Source organism: Pyrus communis, chromosome 4 (assembly GCF_963583255.1).
Source record: "Pyrus communis chromosome 4, drPyrComm1.1, whole genome shotgun sequence".
NCBI lineage: Eukaryota > Viridiplantae > Streptophyta > Magnoliopsida > Rosales > Rosaceae > Pyrus > Pyrus communis.
In genome coordinates this window covers 8,854,676-8,868,263 of record NC_084806.1, presented here as the reverse complement: position 1 = coordinate 8,868,263, position 13,588 = coordinate 8,854,676, and the positions used below count along the sequence as shown (strand labels likewise).

The window sequence follows — 13,588 nt, the reverse complement described above, 5'->3', positions numbered from 1 at the left end:
TTGAAGATTAAGATTTTTCTATTTGTAAGAAACACAGGTTTCAGTAATTTAGTTTTGCATTGCAAATAAAACCAATATAACAAAGATCCAGGACTATAACTAAAGTCAACTGCTCATGTCGGTAGTACCTGGGTATCAACACCATTATAATCAGGCGAGCTAGAACTCCGAGTCAAGAAGTTAACAGATACAAAATTTGAATTATCACCGCCCTTCGCCTCATAAAATGTCTCACCAGAAATGACCTTTTCCTTAACCAAATTTTTTTCATGAATTATGGCCTGTGGAGATGCAAATCCAGTATCATCATTGATGTCCTCAGTGGTTGCACATGCATCCATATCCATTATCTGTGAACCTAAGCCTGTATTGGAGATAGACATAAAATCTGACAAAGCATCTGTAAAAGTATCATCATCCTCATGAAGCAAAGCAGACATTTCTTTCATGTGTGGATCAACTATGCCAGGAGAAGAAACTATATTGTCATTGTTTAGCACGGAGCAAGCTAAATACTGAGGGGTTGTTGACAGACGAACTTGAAGCTCATCTTTGACTTTTAAAGAGTGCAGTTTCATCTTAAGTGTCAGGTCACCTTCCCAGCGAATCATGTGTAACTGTAAAACAAAATGGCATAGTATTTAATAACAAAACACTTGTGCATGACAATGAGCTAAGAACACTTGAACATGATAACAAGAAGATAGTGGGGATAACAAACAAACTGGAGAGTAATGTAGAAGAATGACGCTTGTTACAGTATGTTCCAAAATACCACAACCCCAAGAAATGTAAAACAGAAATATCAACCATATCAAATCTGATAGACAGAGAACAATGAAATATGTTCCAAACATGGAAACGCCTTCCCCGCCAATAGCCCAATTATTCTGATGCTACTCTCCCTATCAATTCAACTAATATAGGGTAAATACACAAGTCATTAATAACAATGATGAACAGGGTCAACAATCGCATTTGACTTTTTACTTTAAAAATCTCATATAATTCCACATTCGCCCTTAATAAAATCATAAATGAAGTATAAACTAGCAACAAACCTTTCCACCATTGGCAAGAACCTCAAGAATAAGAGTCTCACCATGTTCTTCAACAACTTTATCAGCAGTCTGCACAATAAAGTAGGAAGGGAACACTGTCAGATTTGGTTAATCATTAGCCTTGTAAGTTTTTTTCATTTTGTTCTAAATATCAGTAGTAAGCCCCATAGGTGATAATCATTTTCCAAAATAACCAAAAATGATGGGAAGCAGGACGCTGTAGATACTTTAACACGATGAATCTACTAAAAGAAAAACCAACCTTTCCATATATGAATATCTTTGTCTCCACCAGTGCCCCATTAATAACTAGGTCAGCTATTTTTGAATTCGTAGTCTGGGGTTCACCATATTCAGGGGGATCACTTGTTTCTTCCAATACATTAACTGATGGGGGAGCCTAAATGCAAAATAAATACAAACTTATAGATACCACCAAGGAGATAAGTAAATAGGAGTTTTAAGTTAAGATAGAGATCTTATATCATACAGAAGCTTTATATGTAGCGTGTATAAGCCCTTTCAACCAAATGGCCTTCTCGTCCTCAGCCCGAAACTCTATAATCAAGGTAGTAGGAGACTCCAAAGCCTGGAAAGAAATACAAATCCATAACATGTATGATATTTGAATAAGGAAGGATATGCCCAGCCCCAAGCAAGGCTTGAACAAAATAAACATAAACATTACTATAATTCTTCCACAATCCAATAATTCAGATGTCAAGTCGAAAGCACGGACATAAATATTCAATTCCACTGTTTGACCTTCAGACAGTAAACTATCACTTCCCACAAATTTGACATACCTTTTGATTGTCCATTCCCCTGTAACTTACAGCAAGACAAAACAGTGAACCACCAATGTTTTCTCGGGGAACCTCATATACCTGTCTACCAGCCATGCTGTACCATCCAAATATAGAAATTTTCAGTTAGTAGCATAAAACATTTGATTGCAGGAGATAATAGCAAAAGAAATGCACAACCAAAACATTTCATATTGCTCGAAAAAGAAACCAAACTGTAGGGCACAGAGTAAGAAAAGCTATTGGTGAAGAATGCGTTTGGATGGGGTTAGTAGCATACAAATGAGGTGATGGAGCCTTATAGAGTTTGTAAGAGAATTGGGAAGAGGTCTAGGTGGACCTCTTCCAATGTTATGGCACTGATGTGGGTGAAGGGTGCAGATATAGCTTTGGTGTAATCGATGGAGCAGTACGCCTTGAAGGATCTCCTCCAGAGCTTTATCTTGTCGCCAATTATATGATTTGGTGCTCAGTCAAATGGAGGATTTCAGTGGGCTCCAACCCTTAAAATGTTGACCCACGACTGGGAACTACAGCCAGTTTATACATTTTTGTATTACTTATACTCTGTAAGGATAAGGAGGACAGATGCTGATAAGTTGTAGTAGCACCCTGGCCACGGGAATATTATTCAAGTTAGCCTTATTACAAGGTTTTAAGGGGCGGGATGCCTATTTCCTTCCCCTGGTCCAGCATTTGGAAGGTTGATTGGGTTGTATGTAGATAGTGCTGCGACAATGGATCATCTTGTCCTTCATTTCTCAGTTGCAAAAAAAAAAAAAAAATCATGATTTTCTGTTATCCACAACAGCAAAGCAGAAATGAAGGAATATGATCCAATTATTGACTAGTCTCATTTTTCCTTTTTTATTACCATCTATCAAGGAAATTTGGCAGTAACTTTCTGGTATTTCTAATGTATACTCCCTCTGTACTAAAATTCACCTAGAGAGAAAGAGAGAAGTAACCTTGAGTGTCGCAGGTAACTCTGTGACTTTTCAGACTCCAGCACATAAAGATTTATTCCCGACAACACAAGATAACATGGTTGCCAGGTAGCCACAGAATTGCCAATCCCCTGAATTGGAAAAATAGACGGAAAAATAACATCAGACGCCGAAATACAAATAAAATTACCAACTTGCTCCTTCGAATGACGACATACCCTCCATGCTAAAATTCTAGCTTCTGCAGAAAGATCCGCCGGACTCCATGGAGTTTCTGCTTGAAAATCATCAAGAGCAGGCTGACTGCAAGTTTCCAATGTAAATATGTTTAACAGTTTCATGAGCCTCTGGAATCTCGATGGTGAAAAGTGAATCCCAAGGTTTGGCACTTGAATTGAGATGCGCATTGACGGGTAACTTGGGTGGGGCACTTTGATCTTAAATTCAAAGATGCATAGGTATGGTTAGCAACAAATCTACTAATAATGAACCAGAGTAAAACTTGCACACCAAATAATATAAATATTAACAAGCAGGAGAGAAATATGGCAAATTACCCGGTCAACAAGTACAGCCATTCCACACCTATCTATGAGAGAATAGCAATTCTCAACATTGTAGGGGGTAGGAGATAAAGGTGGGTGATTATCATAATCTGGTACATCCAAAGTGCAACTTCGACAGTCAGGACCACAATCCATAAAAAAGGCAGCAATATCTCTTCCAGTTATAAAAAACCGAGAATATAAGTTCTGCCTCTGTTCGTCATGCTGACCATCCTGCAACGATTAACTTATCATTTCAGGTAATGCGAATCAATCAGGCACAATTTGGAAAGGTCATTAGAAAAAAGAGGCATACCTTTGTGTGCAGTGTGAAATGACCAAAATCCAAAAGAAAATGGCTATCACATTTAGAAGAGCCACAAGTTCTGATAGGAACTCTTACTTTTGGAGCATCTAAGTCGATATCAAGAGCAAATCTGAAACAGGATCAGTAAACATAAGAGCAATGTAGAAAAAAACTCAGTTGCTTTACTCTGTACAAAGTATTAAAAGAATACGAAATAGAAAAGCTATGATGTTTAGCATATAAAAGCTGAACAAATAGAGGTATATATTACTAAGTGAAATAAGATTTAAGCATAAAGTATATTAACCTGCTTTGTTCTTCTAATACCATTTGAAACTGCTCCTGTGCTCTACGAGTTACTTGCTCGATTTTCATCTGCTCGTAGAAATGAATGATAAAAGATTAGTCAACGAGTATAATTCATATTAAAGTTAAACACACATCACATTATGTTTTAAAAGGCTCGCCTCAGGGCGCGCCTAGGCGTCCTCTAAGGCTGGGCGTGAGGGTTGCCGCCTCTGTTTTGAGGGAGTGGGTGGAAGGCGTCGCTGGAGCTGCCTAGGGGCGCCTCAGGGGCTTTTTTTTTTTTTTTTTTTTTTTTAACTCCCAAACCCAAATTTTGGGTAGGTTTTAACTACCTCATACCTCTTCCTTGCACTATCATCTCTCTGCCTTTTTTTCTGATTTTTATTTTTTTATATAATGGATGTGTGTGTTGTCTGCATGCATTGTTATATGTGTGCTTATTGTGCTTTTCATCCTCTATTTTATATATATATATATGTATATGTATATATATATAATATAATATATGTATATATGTGTGTGTGTATATATTTATAATATATGTGTGTGATCAGGGTGATTATTGATTAATAAGCTTCTTTTTTTTTTTAATATAATATATGTGTACGCTCAATGTATATATTAAAAAATTTAGGTCCAGTAAGGCTTTGCCTCACACCTAGACCGGGCTATCCCTCGGACGCCTCACCCATGCCTCACGCTTTTAATACACTAACAATAATGATATTATTACCTGCAAAGCAGTTGCAGTTTCCAACGTGACAGTAGGACTAACTGCATTACTCCTTTTCACAAATTCTAAAAATCGATGAAAGCTTTCCATCAAAACCTGCAACAAGAAAAGATTCAGGAAGCTCCATGTAAAAAAGATGTTGAACAAAAGAAAGAGGGGAAGCATACAAAGAAAATCAAAACTAAGCCTTAGGGATCCATGCACGTAACCACTTCAAGATGATAATAATTTGAACTAGGTTCCACTCTCTCTCTTCTTTTCTTTTTCTTCTTCTTTTTTTTTTTTTTTTTTTTTTTTAATTTTAGAAGAAACGATAACACTTTATTACAATAATAACATGAATTGCAAAATAGTGGATAAGAAATCCATCATAAACTAGCTAAGACCACTCAAGTAGATGTATTTACAAGTAACATAACCTCAACCAAAATCAAGTTACGGCTGCTAACATATCCCACACTATATTTTTTTTGAGAAGAAACTGTAACAGTTTATTAAAAAAGAAAAGTGTAATACACAGAAGTGGATAAGAAATCCACCAAGAACAGAACAAGAAAAACTCTCCAGAGGATCAGATTACAAGTAGGACAACCTCAACCAAAATCATTTTACTACTGCTAACATATCCCACAGTATGTGAGAAAGAGAGTAATTCTTAAATTCATTTGAAACTGAAGCCCAGAAGGCTGCCCAATATCTTACTCTTCCCCATAGATCTGCTACCCCCACACCAGTATAATCCTCAAAAATTCTTTTGTTACGCTCCAACCAAATGTTCCAAAAAACTGCCGACACCAGACAACCCCACAAAGCTTTAGCTTTCCTCCCACACTATATGAGAAAGAGAATAATCCCTGAACTCATTCGAAACCAATGCCCAGAGGGCTGCCCAGTAGTATTAAGAGAGTAGAAAAAGGAGGTTGGTAAAGAAGACCAACACAAATACAAAATTCAAACAAAAGCTTGAGGATCTCTCTCTCTCTCTCTCTCTCTCTCTCTCTCTCTCTCTCTATATATATATATATATGTGTGTGTGTGTGCGCGCGCGTGCATATATATATTCAAAGATTGGACAATCACCGTGACATAGCAGGGAGAAATTGTAGCTGACAGCCTCCAGTCAACATTCTCTCCAACTGGAGAGTGTACAAAGCTAGCGGCTAGTGCATTCACCTTCTTCTCACTACAGACACTCTGCCAAAAGAAAAAAGGACAGGAAGAAAAGATGAGTAACTTAAAAGCAAGATGCAGCAGCGCAACATAGCATCATTTTGATTCTGTGTCGGATTAATATCAGAAATTCACATGTAAGAACAGTAGAGAGAGGGGAGGGCGGAGATTAAGTACTGTTAAGAAATAAATAAAACCACTTCAAATTATAGAAATTCACTAAATTCAGAAAACATTGACATCAAAACAGTTACAATTCACATAACATTCTCCCGTCGCCAACTTAAAACCTGTTACTGCTAAATCAAATTCTGACATTTATATGGAAACAAACCTGGGCAAGTGAGCCTTCAGGCGCAGACAAACCATAGAATTTCAAGGACACGTCACAATAGGTACTTCGATGTTTAAATTTGGTTGAGACTTGAAGTTGCTCAAATCTACAACACACAACCTCCGTTTGATTTATATCAATGATCCTAGCAGCTGCTTGACCAACAGACACAGTTACCAAAAACCGGATCATATTCTGCATGTCTTTTCCTGAATGTGCTGTCACTGCTTCATCTGGCTGATAACTCAGTAACTTATTGATTGCCTGCCATTCCTCTTTAGTCAGTCTTTCTTCCGTTAACTGTGATCCCTCAGAAGCATCCACAATGGCAGAATCTTCAGCAGGTGTACGCCTGAGGGAAAAAAAAGTGGCACTACACAAATTGGGAGGTGTACGTAGATAAAACTACATGCAGAGCTTTCACAAAAATAGAGGTCAAAATAACTTAAGCACAGCACGTGACCCAGAAACAAACAATCACAGAACACAGAAATTGCAATGGAGCATTTCGGAGTCTTGACTAACCACACAAATGAAAACCAGCTTTTCTTCTGCAATGACCTCTGTTCAGCTGCTTCCTTGGATTTAACAGATTCTACCTTTGCATGTGCAAGTAACCTACAGGATACATGCACAACATCAAATGAGCACAACATCATAAATTGAATGTACCTTTATAGTATTTATAGTGTTACAAGAACAGAGTAAGCGGTCTCTTCAGCAAGCAAGCCCAGAAAATAAATACCCCAAATATGTAGATATGCTAAAAATTTATATAAATCCATAGGAAATCCTCTTGTGCCTCTTTGGTACACCCTCCATGGAAAGTAAAGTTGTTTAAATTGCACATTCTATGGTCAAGTAAAGTACTTCAGAATAGGATAAAGGAGAAGCAAGATTCACAAATCTTGGAATCCATAAAAAAGCGCAAGACAAAATTGCACTATCCCCATTGAAACCTACACTGACATTTAACGGTAACATTTGGATTAAAGGCAAAATTCAATACCTTCTCAAGTTTAACTAATTTAAAGCGACAAATATAAGTAATTCCTCACAGATTCCAAGACTAAATTCCAAGTTTAATTGAACATAATAATCTTATTGCTTTGGCATTTATTCCAACAATTTAAGGGAATAAAAGCTAATCACTTTGCAAATTTCATAAACATACCAAATGGGTTTAAATTGCTAATCCATACACTTAACATAAATAATAGAATCCAAATTCAACTGTGGTTCCTTTGAACCCGAAATAACAACTATGAGGCATAATGCCAAGGTTAAAATGGAATATATGCATTCCCTAAAATCTACAATCAATTTTAATAAATAGCAATGAAGTCAAAAGGAAATAAAAAAACATTTACCTCCACAAAAGAATTACTTTAGAATCCAGATCTTTCTCAATTTCTCTAATTTCTGCATTATTAACGTTTGATGAGTGTTGCAGTGAACCAGCATACAACTGAATGTAACGGCGGCGAAGCTGACAAAGATCTCGAATGCGGTCCCAAGAGAATCGGTAACTGATTCAGGCAAACAAGTGTGAAGTCAGAACCAACATGGGAAATTCATAAAAATACATTACGATTTGCAATATACGTCCAAAAGAATGTTGTGAGAAGTTTCAATATTTGAAAAGTTAAATACAACCCTCAACTCAATTCCAGTATTTTTAGTTTATAAAATTTAAAGGCAAATTGTAAAAATGAGAAGCTGACAAAAAAAACTTGAATTAAGACAATCTACCAGGCCATAAACAGGCTACAAACAAACCATAAAAGAGTATATAGATACATTTTCTCTATCAAAATATATGTTACCACATTTTCTTCTGCTGCAGGGTCGCTTGAGCAGCATAGCGCCACCACAAATACGGACCCTCTGAAACTGGCACCAAAGGTCTCAGATGGGCAACATCAACATAAGTCTTGTATCTTGAAACAACTTCTAATAGTTTTATCCAATCATAATATTGGGCCTGAAAAAAACCAGTAGAAATGAGTCATAGCACTCCAGCTGCACACCAAGAAAGTACGAAAAAGAACAAATTTTATGGGTTGCGGAAAAGAGAAAACTAACACCTCTAACTTTCCTCCGAGAGCTGAGAAAAGCAAGTTTACTCGATACTTACATATTAGAAGAAAACATTGAGAGAGGAAGAAGCAAGGGAGAGAGGAATACGGGGGTTACTACAAAGTGAAAGAGATCCTCCAACGAAATCTTATTGCATTTTCTTAACTCCCACCATGAATTAAAAATATAAATACAAATATTTGTTTCCCAATGGCAGAACAGGAGAGAGGGTGAATAAAATAATACCAGAAAATAAGACATTTTAAAGGGAAAAACATTGTGCACCTCAGTTATTGTCAAAGAAACATCACTCAGCACAAGGGAAGCCTTCTCAAACGGAACCTCTGGATCATTTCTTTCTTGATTTCCAATGCGGTGATATTTTAAAACTCCATTTATAGGTGACACCAAATACTTGCGATTCACAGCCCACTTAGACACCATTCCACTGTCATCAGCAGGTTCATCTATACCATCTTCAAAGATCTAGTACATATTGATACAAAGAAAAGTTAGAAGAACTTTTAGGCAGTAAATAGATTTGGTTAGGCGAGACAACATTACCAAAAGTAGATGCTTTAATATAGTAGAGTACAGGGGCTAGTAATACTGCAGCATAAGAACAAACCTGAATCCATTCCTCAGGAGTGAGATCTTCCCATCCCTTATCTATCTTCCAAGGAACACTATCAGAATCATGATACATAGCAAGTCTCTCAAGTTGCAAGGACTGTCACAAGGAGATTGTTCGTATTCAACATAAGATTATCAAATTTACATGTAAAAGCATAAAACATACAAATAAATACGAAAACCACAAAACACAGGACATTGTTACAATTATGAAAACAATTCTACAAAGTAGGGCGTCCTTTTCTAAGCCTTTCAAGGATGTTCGATACAGTGTGATTCGTCTTCATTGATATATTATTTGTGCAAAAGTGCCATTGCGGGTTTTTGGTTTATTCAGTTGGCATGTGTATGTGGACTTGCTTGTTTTGTTAGATGGCTTAGTATTGACAAAGATCAAAGCAGTCCAGAAAATTGAAAAGATAGTGCTCCGTGCTCGACAGATGAGCATTCTCATAAAAACCAGGATCCTAAATAATAAAAGACAAGGCTAACCTTCCGCAACTTATCAAGCGCACCACTGGTATCAAATGTTTCATTCCCTTGCTCATCCATTGTAACAGCAGCGAGCTTGGCTAAGGTAACACCCGAACAAAATGGATGTCCTGGATTGCTAGAAAACAATAGAAGGACACAAAATTTAACATCCGGAGAGCAAAAAAATAGAAATAAACTGGGTACAAAACAAATAGAAGATTTCAGACTTCAAAAGAAGTTAAGGAAGTTACCAACCTGATTGAATCCTCATATCTAACATGTACATTGCTAATTGATATCTTCAGATTTCCGATAATAGTAGCAATGAGGGAACCTAGCCATGAATTCCCAGGAGGTGGCTGCAAAATAGTCAGCTGTCAACTGAACTGCTAAATTTTGTATCGAAGAATGGGAATGAAATACACCATCTATTCACTTAATAAACAAAGTGGGGTGCTAATTCAATCCAGTTTGTATGTAAGAGAGTGTTAGCACAAAATGCTACTTTGATTTATGCAAAGTGTTACAAGAACTTCCCGCATAAAGCCTTCAGTTTTTTAGTTAGATGCTTATTTGTAACAAATTTAACAAATTCATCATGTCAAACATATGTGAATTTCCTAGCAAGCACCACCTGATTTCCTTCCCCATCACTACTTTCATGGGAGATATCTATTTCATAGATGTCAACATTACCCAAGTCCATAAACATATATCTCAATCAAAAAAAGCCAACCAACATCACTTTCACCAATCTTTTGGCTATGAAAAGGGAAAAACAAATCAAAAGTGCATGCCATCAAGATTAATCTTGTTTGTGGATGGATTTGCAAAAAGCCTATCATGAGCTACGTGGCCTCACTAAAAATTCCATGAGCAAAAAAAGGCCATGTTTTGTGTTTCATGTAGGAAAAATGAAAAAAGCCAGATCCAAGTAATATGTGGCAAAAAGCCTATTATAAGTAAGGCATTATAAGTAAGGCATAATGTACTAGGAGAGCTGCTACAAAAAGGGTTAAGGATGCATAACAAGTTTAACCAAAAATAGATGCCCAATGTAATATTAATAAAATTTAAGTATCATACACTTCCTAGCCTTGACTTCGACATTGCTTCAAGAGTTGCTGCCTCTGTTTCCTGCACGCAATATATGAAAAAAATCCTAAATATTTGACCAGAGAGTACATCTAAAAATTTTTCCTCTGCAAAAATCAAAATCTATCTATAAATAATATTTAAGAAACAAATTTACATACCCTAACCAATGAACATTAACAGCACAACTAAATTTCAATGTGAATGTATAAGAAAACCCGCTAGGCAGGACATAGGTATGCATTTTTCTTTTTCAATCATTATTTTCTCAATCAGTTGATTTTTTCTTCGCCTAGTGTGTTCTTTTACCTTTTAGGTTAACTAGTCAATGGTCAGTCACAGGCCTATACTATACAGTCAATTGTCAAAGATCTTCCAATTCTATTCCTCACAATAAACCTTCTCCTTTACTACTTTTACCAGTTTTTTTATAGGAAACACACATTTTACTTCTGAAAGAACTACTACCGGTGGGACGAAATATATGTCCATCAAAACCATACTAGCAGCCTCAATCAAAAATAGATAGAGCATACATAGACAACACTGAGTTTTACCTCAATCTGTTGAAGTTTGGATTCAAATAGTTTTTCCCTGTCCTCCTACACAACAAAATTAGTAACAATCAATAATTTAATGATGATAGTAATGTAAAACAAGGTAATCTTAATACATAAGAAAATACACCTCCAGCAGTATGCAATTGAAATAAAAGTTTTTCCACCATAAGGATATCACCGTACCTTGAGATTCTGGCCATCAGTAAGTGGATAAGCAAGAATGAATACACGGTCAATGAGAACAATGACAGGTTCTTTGCCTAAACTTTTCCAGGGAACCTACAAGGAAAGAGGACATTAAGAACATCAAAAAGAAAAGTGGACATACTATCAGCAGTAATTAAGAACTAAAACCCAGCCAGGGAGAAGGTTTAAGCCACTCGATACCTTTAATGTAATGGTACCAATAAAACCAGCTTTCACAGTGACTGGAAGTTTCAGTGAATTTAAGGCCTCTGCCTTCAACTTCAAATCTTTGAGAACAACATCACCTGTTAATTTGAGGATATATAAAAGTATCAGCGAGTCACTATAAACCACCGCACTTGAGTACATGTTCCCAATATGGTAAGCATGTTGCTTAAAAGTTTCACAAACATTAAGGTAAAATGTAGTAATCTTCAAACTTAGGTAGGAAGGACGAGAAAATACAGAGAAATGACCACTTAAGTCATAATACAAACCTTTCCAGACACTGATTCTTAAAGCTTCAACTGAGAGTCCGTGGACATATTCGCCCAAATATCTTCGAAGCAAATGCAGAACCTACCAATAAAACATTATAAGTTATCATTTCATCTAGAGCTACTAGATACGAACAAGCATGCATGTCCGTTAATGTTTAAACGTAATCCTTTTCCATATGATAAACATAACTTTATTAGTTTATTATAAAGAAAGAACAACTACATGCATAAACAAGATTTTCATCTCATCTACCAGAGACTTTGGAATACAAACTATTTGAGACAACAGGAGTTGGAAGCGAATTCCTTATGGGATATGGTCTTATTTGGGACTTCCCATGCCCTGTGGTTTCAAATGATTTCACAGATACCCCTTCCTTCTGCTGAATATGAACTGGAAGACTGTTGTTTCTTAGCCAGTCCGTGAATTTCTTGCTTGGCCTAGTTGAGTCTTGTTTATTAATAGTATCTCTGATAGCTGTACTAATTGAACATTGTAGGGGTTATACAGGTTTGCAGGTCATCCAAAATTATAATTTCACTTCGTTATAAATGATGAAAAACCTTCATAACATATCATCTTCAGCCTCAACTAGAATCTGGCAAGGATTTTAAGCTCAAAAAACATCCAGTTTTAGATTCTAAGTTTCCAACCCTTCTGTTCCTTCAACTTTCAATATTCTTACTCTAGCAACTTATATATTTTCTATACACACACATACACAAAGACATAGATAGAGAGAGTAGTGCTCTTTAACCGAACTATAAAAAGCCGAGTTGCGAGGATGTGACACTCGAATCATGAAATGCTCAACCCATTGTCACAGTTAGCGAGCATTAACTATCAAAATTCTCCACATGCACAGACTAGTGTATGTTAACCAGAAGAACAATCACTTCCTATTACAGTCCTCAGGGTTTAAAAATACTAAAGAAGCCGGTTCTTCACCGTAACGTCGTCAAATTCACATAGCGATCATTTTCAAGTGCAATAATACCAAGCTCTATGAATAATCACTTAGATATACACTTGATATGCACATTACACCTTCCCTGACACCAGAAAAACAGGAAAAAAAAAAATCACAGATACAATTGTTCCAATCCAACAAAGCCAGTAACCAAAGGGCTTTCACCAAATTTCAACAATTAAACAAGCTAAAACAATCAAACAGATTCAACAGAGCGCTTATACAATCAAATTCATGGTGTAAACGATAAAAATCGGGAAGAAAGGAACGACGAGCCTTACGTGTGCTTCAAACATGGTGGCGAAACGAACCGCCACTTATCGGACACGATCAGCCGGAGATCACGACCTGAAGAATGCGCAAACGGAGTGTGATCGGCGCCCAAGCACTGCCATAGAAGTCGGTTAAATTAGGATTTGCAAGCTCAAACCCTCGGAGCGAGAGAGAGGGGGAGGATAGAGAAAGAGAGAGTGAGGAGAGAGAGAGGGAGAGAAGCGAGCGGTTTGAAAGGACCAGATGGGGAATATTTTATTTGGAAGCCAGAAGCAGCAGGCGCGTGAACGTTTATATATGTGCGTGTACCCAGTGGGAAGTTTGTGCAATGCCGGCGGTTGTACCGTGGTACGGCTATCAGGTGATCCTTTTTTTATTTTCTTTTTATTTATTTATTTATTTTTCTGAATTTACAAAGTGTGTCATACGACAAGCTCAGGTGCGTTTTGATCTTGTCTTTTTGTTACGATAATTAATAACTGTGTCCATTTTTGGAAATATTCTGAAAAATGAAATAAATGATTTTTTTTTTTGTCAAAAATGAAATAAATGATGTGCTTTACTATTGGCCGCTAAAGTCCCTCTTTTAGAGAAATTTTCTATTGTTC

General features: G+C 36.6%; 1 protein-coding gene across 1 annotated transcript in view; it reads right to left on the bottom strand.

Annotated features, from left to right (window-relative positions):
• LOC137730929 (uncharacterized) overlaps positions 1 to 13,296 on the bottom strand; it is a 32,445-nt gene extending 19,149 nt beyond the window's left edge. Inside the window, exons 1-26 of the mRNA XM_068469940.1 lie at positions 12,989 to 13,296; positions 11,734 to 11,815; positions 11,438 to 11,541; positions 11,234 to 11,329; positions 11,048 to 11,092; positions 10,482 to 10,532; positions 9,651 to 9,754; positions 9,414 to 9,531; positions 8,917 to 9,018; positions 8,574 to 8,774; positions 8,036 to 8,193; positions 7,580 to 7,738; positions 6,735 to 6,827; positions 6,210 to 6,561; positions 5,786 to 5,899; positions 4,706 to 4,801; positions 3,974 to 4,041; positions 3,676 to 3,796; positions 3,372 to 3,593; positions 3,033 to 3,251; positions 2,836 to 2,945; positions 1,868 to 1,964; positions 1,552 to 1,650; positions 1,324 to 1,461; positions 1,062 to 1,130; positions 129 to 617 (exon numbers count right to left, since the gene is read on the bottom strand). Of these exons, the coding sequence (XP_068326041.1) occupies positions 129 to 617; positions 1,062 to 1,130; positions 1,324 to 1,461; positions 1,552 to 1,650; positions 1,868 to 1,964; positions 2,836 to 2,945; positions 3,033 to 3,251; positions 3,372 to 3,593; positions 3,676 to 3,796; positions 3,974 to 4,041; positions 4,706 to 4,801; positions 5,786 to 5,899; positions 6,210 to 6,561; positions 6,735 to 6,827; positions 7,580 to 7,738; positions 8,036 to 8,193; positions 8,574 to 8,774; positions 8,917 to 9,018; positions 9,414 to 9,531; positions 9,651 to 9,754; positions 10,482 to 10,532; positions 11,048 to 11,092; positions 11,234 to 11,329; positions 11,438 to 11,541; positions 11,734 to 11,815; positions 12,989 to 13,003 (3,522 nt within the window). The 5' untranslated portion in view covers positions 13,004 to 13,296. The remainder of the gene's footprint in view (positions 1 to 128; positions 618 to 1,061; positions 1,131 to 1,323; positions 1,462 to 1,551; positions 1,651 to 1,867; positions 1,965 to 2,835; positions 2,946 to 3,032; positions 3,252 to 3,371; positions 3,594 to 3,675; positions 3,797 to 3,973; positions 4,042 to 4,705; positions 4,802 to 5,785; positions 5,900 to 6,209; positions 6,562 to 6,734; positions 6,828 to 7,579; positions 7,739 to 8,035; positions 8,194 to 8,573; positions 8,775 to 8,916; positions 9,019 to 9,413; positions 9,532 to 9,650; positions 9,755 to 10,481; positions 10,533 to 11,047; positions 11,093 to 11,233; positions 11,330 to 11,437; positions 11,542 to 11,733; positions 11,816 to 12,988) is intronic.
• Positions 13,297 to 13,588: the final 292 nt, after the last annotated feature.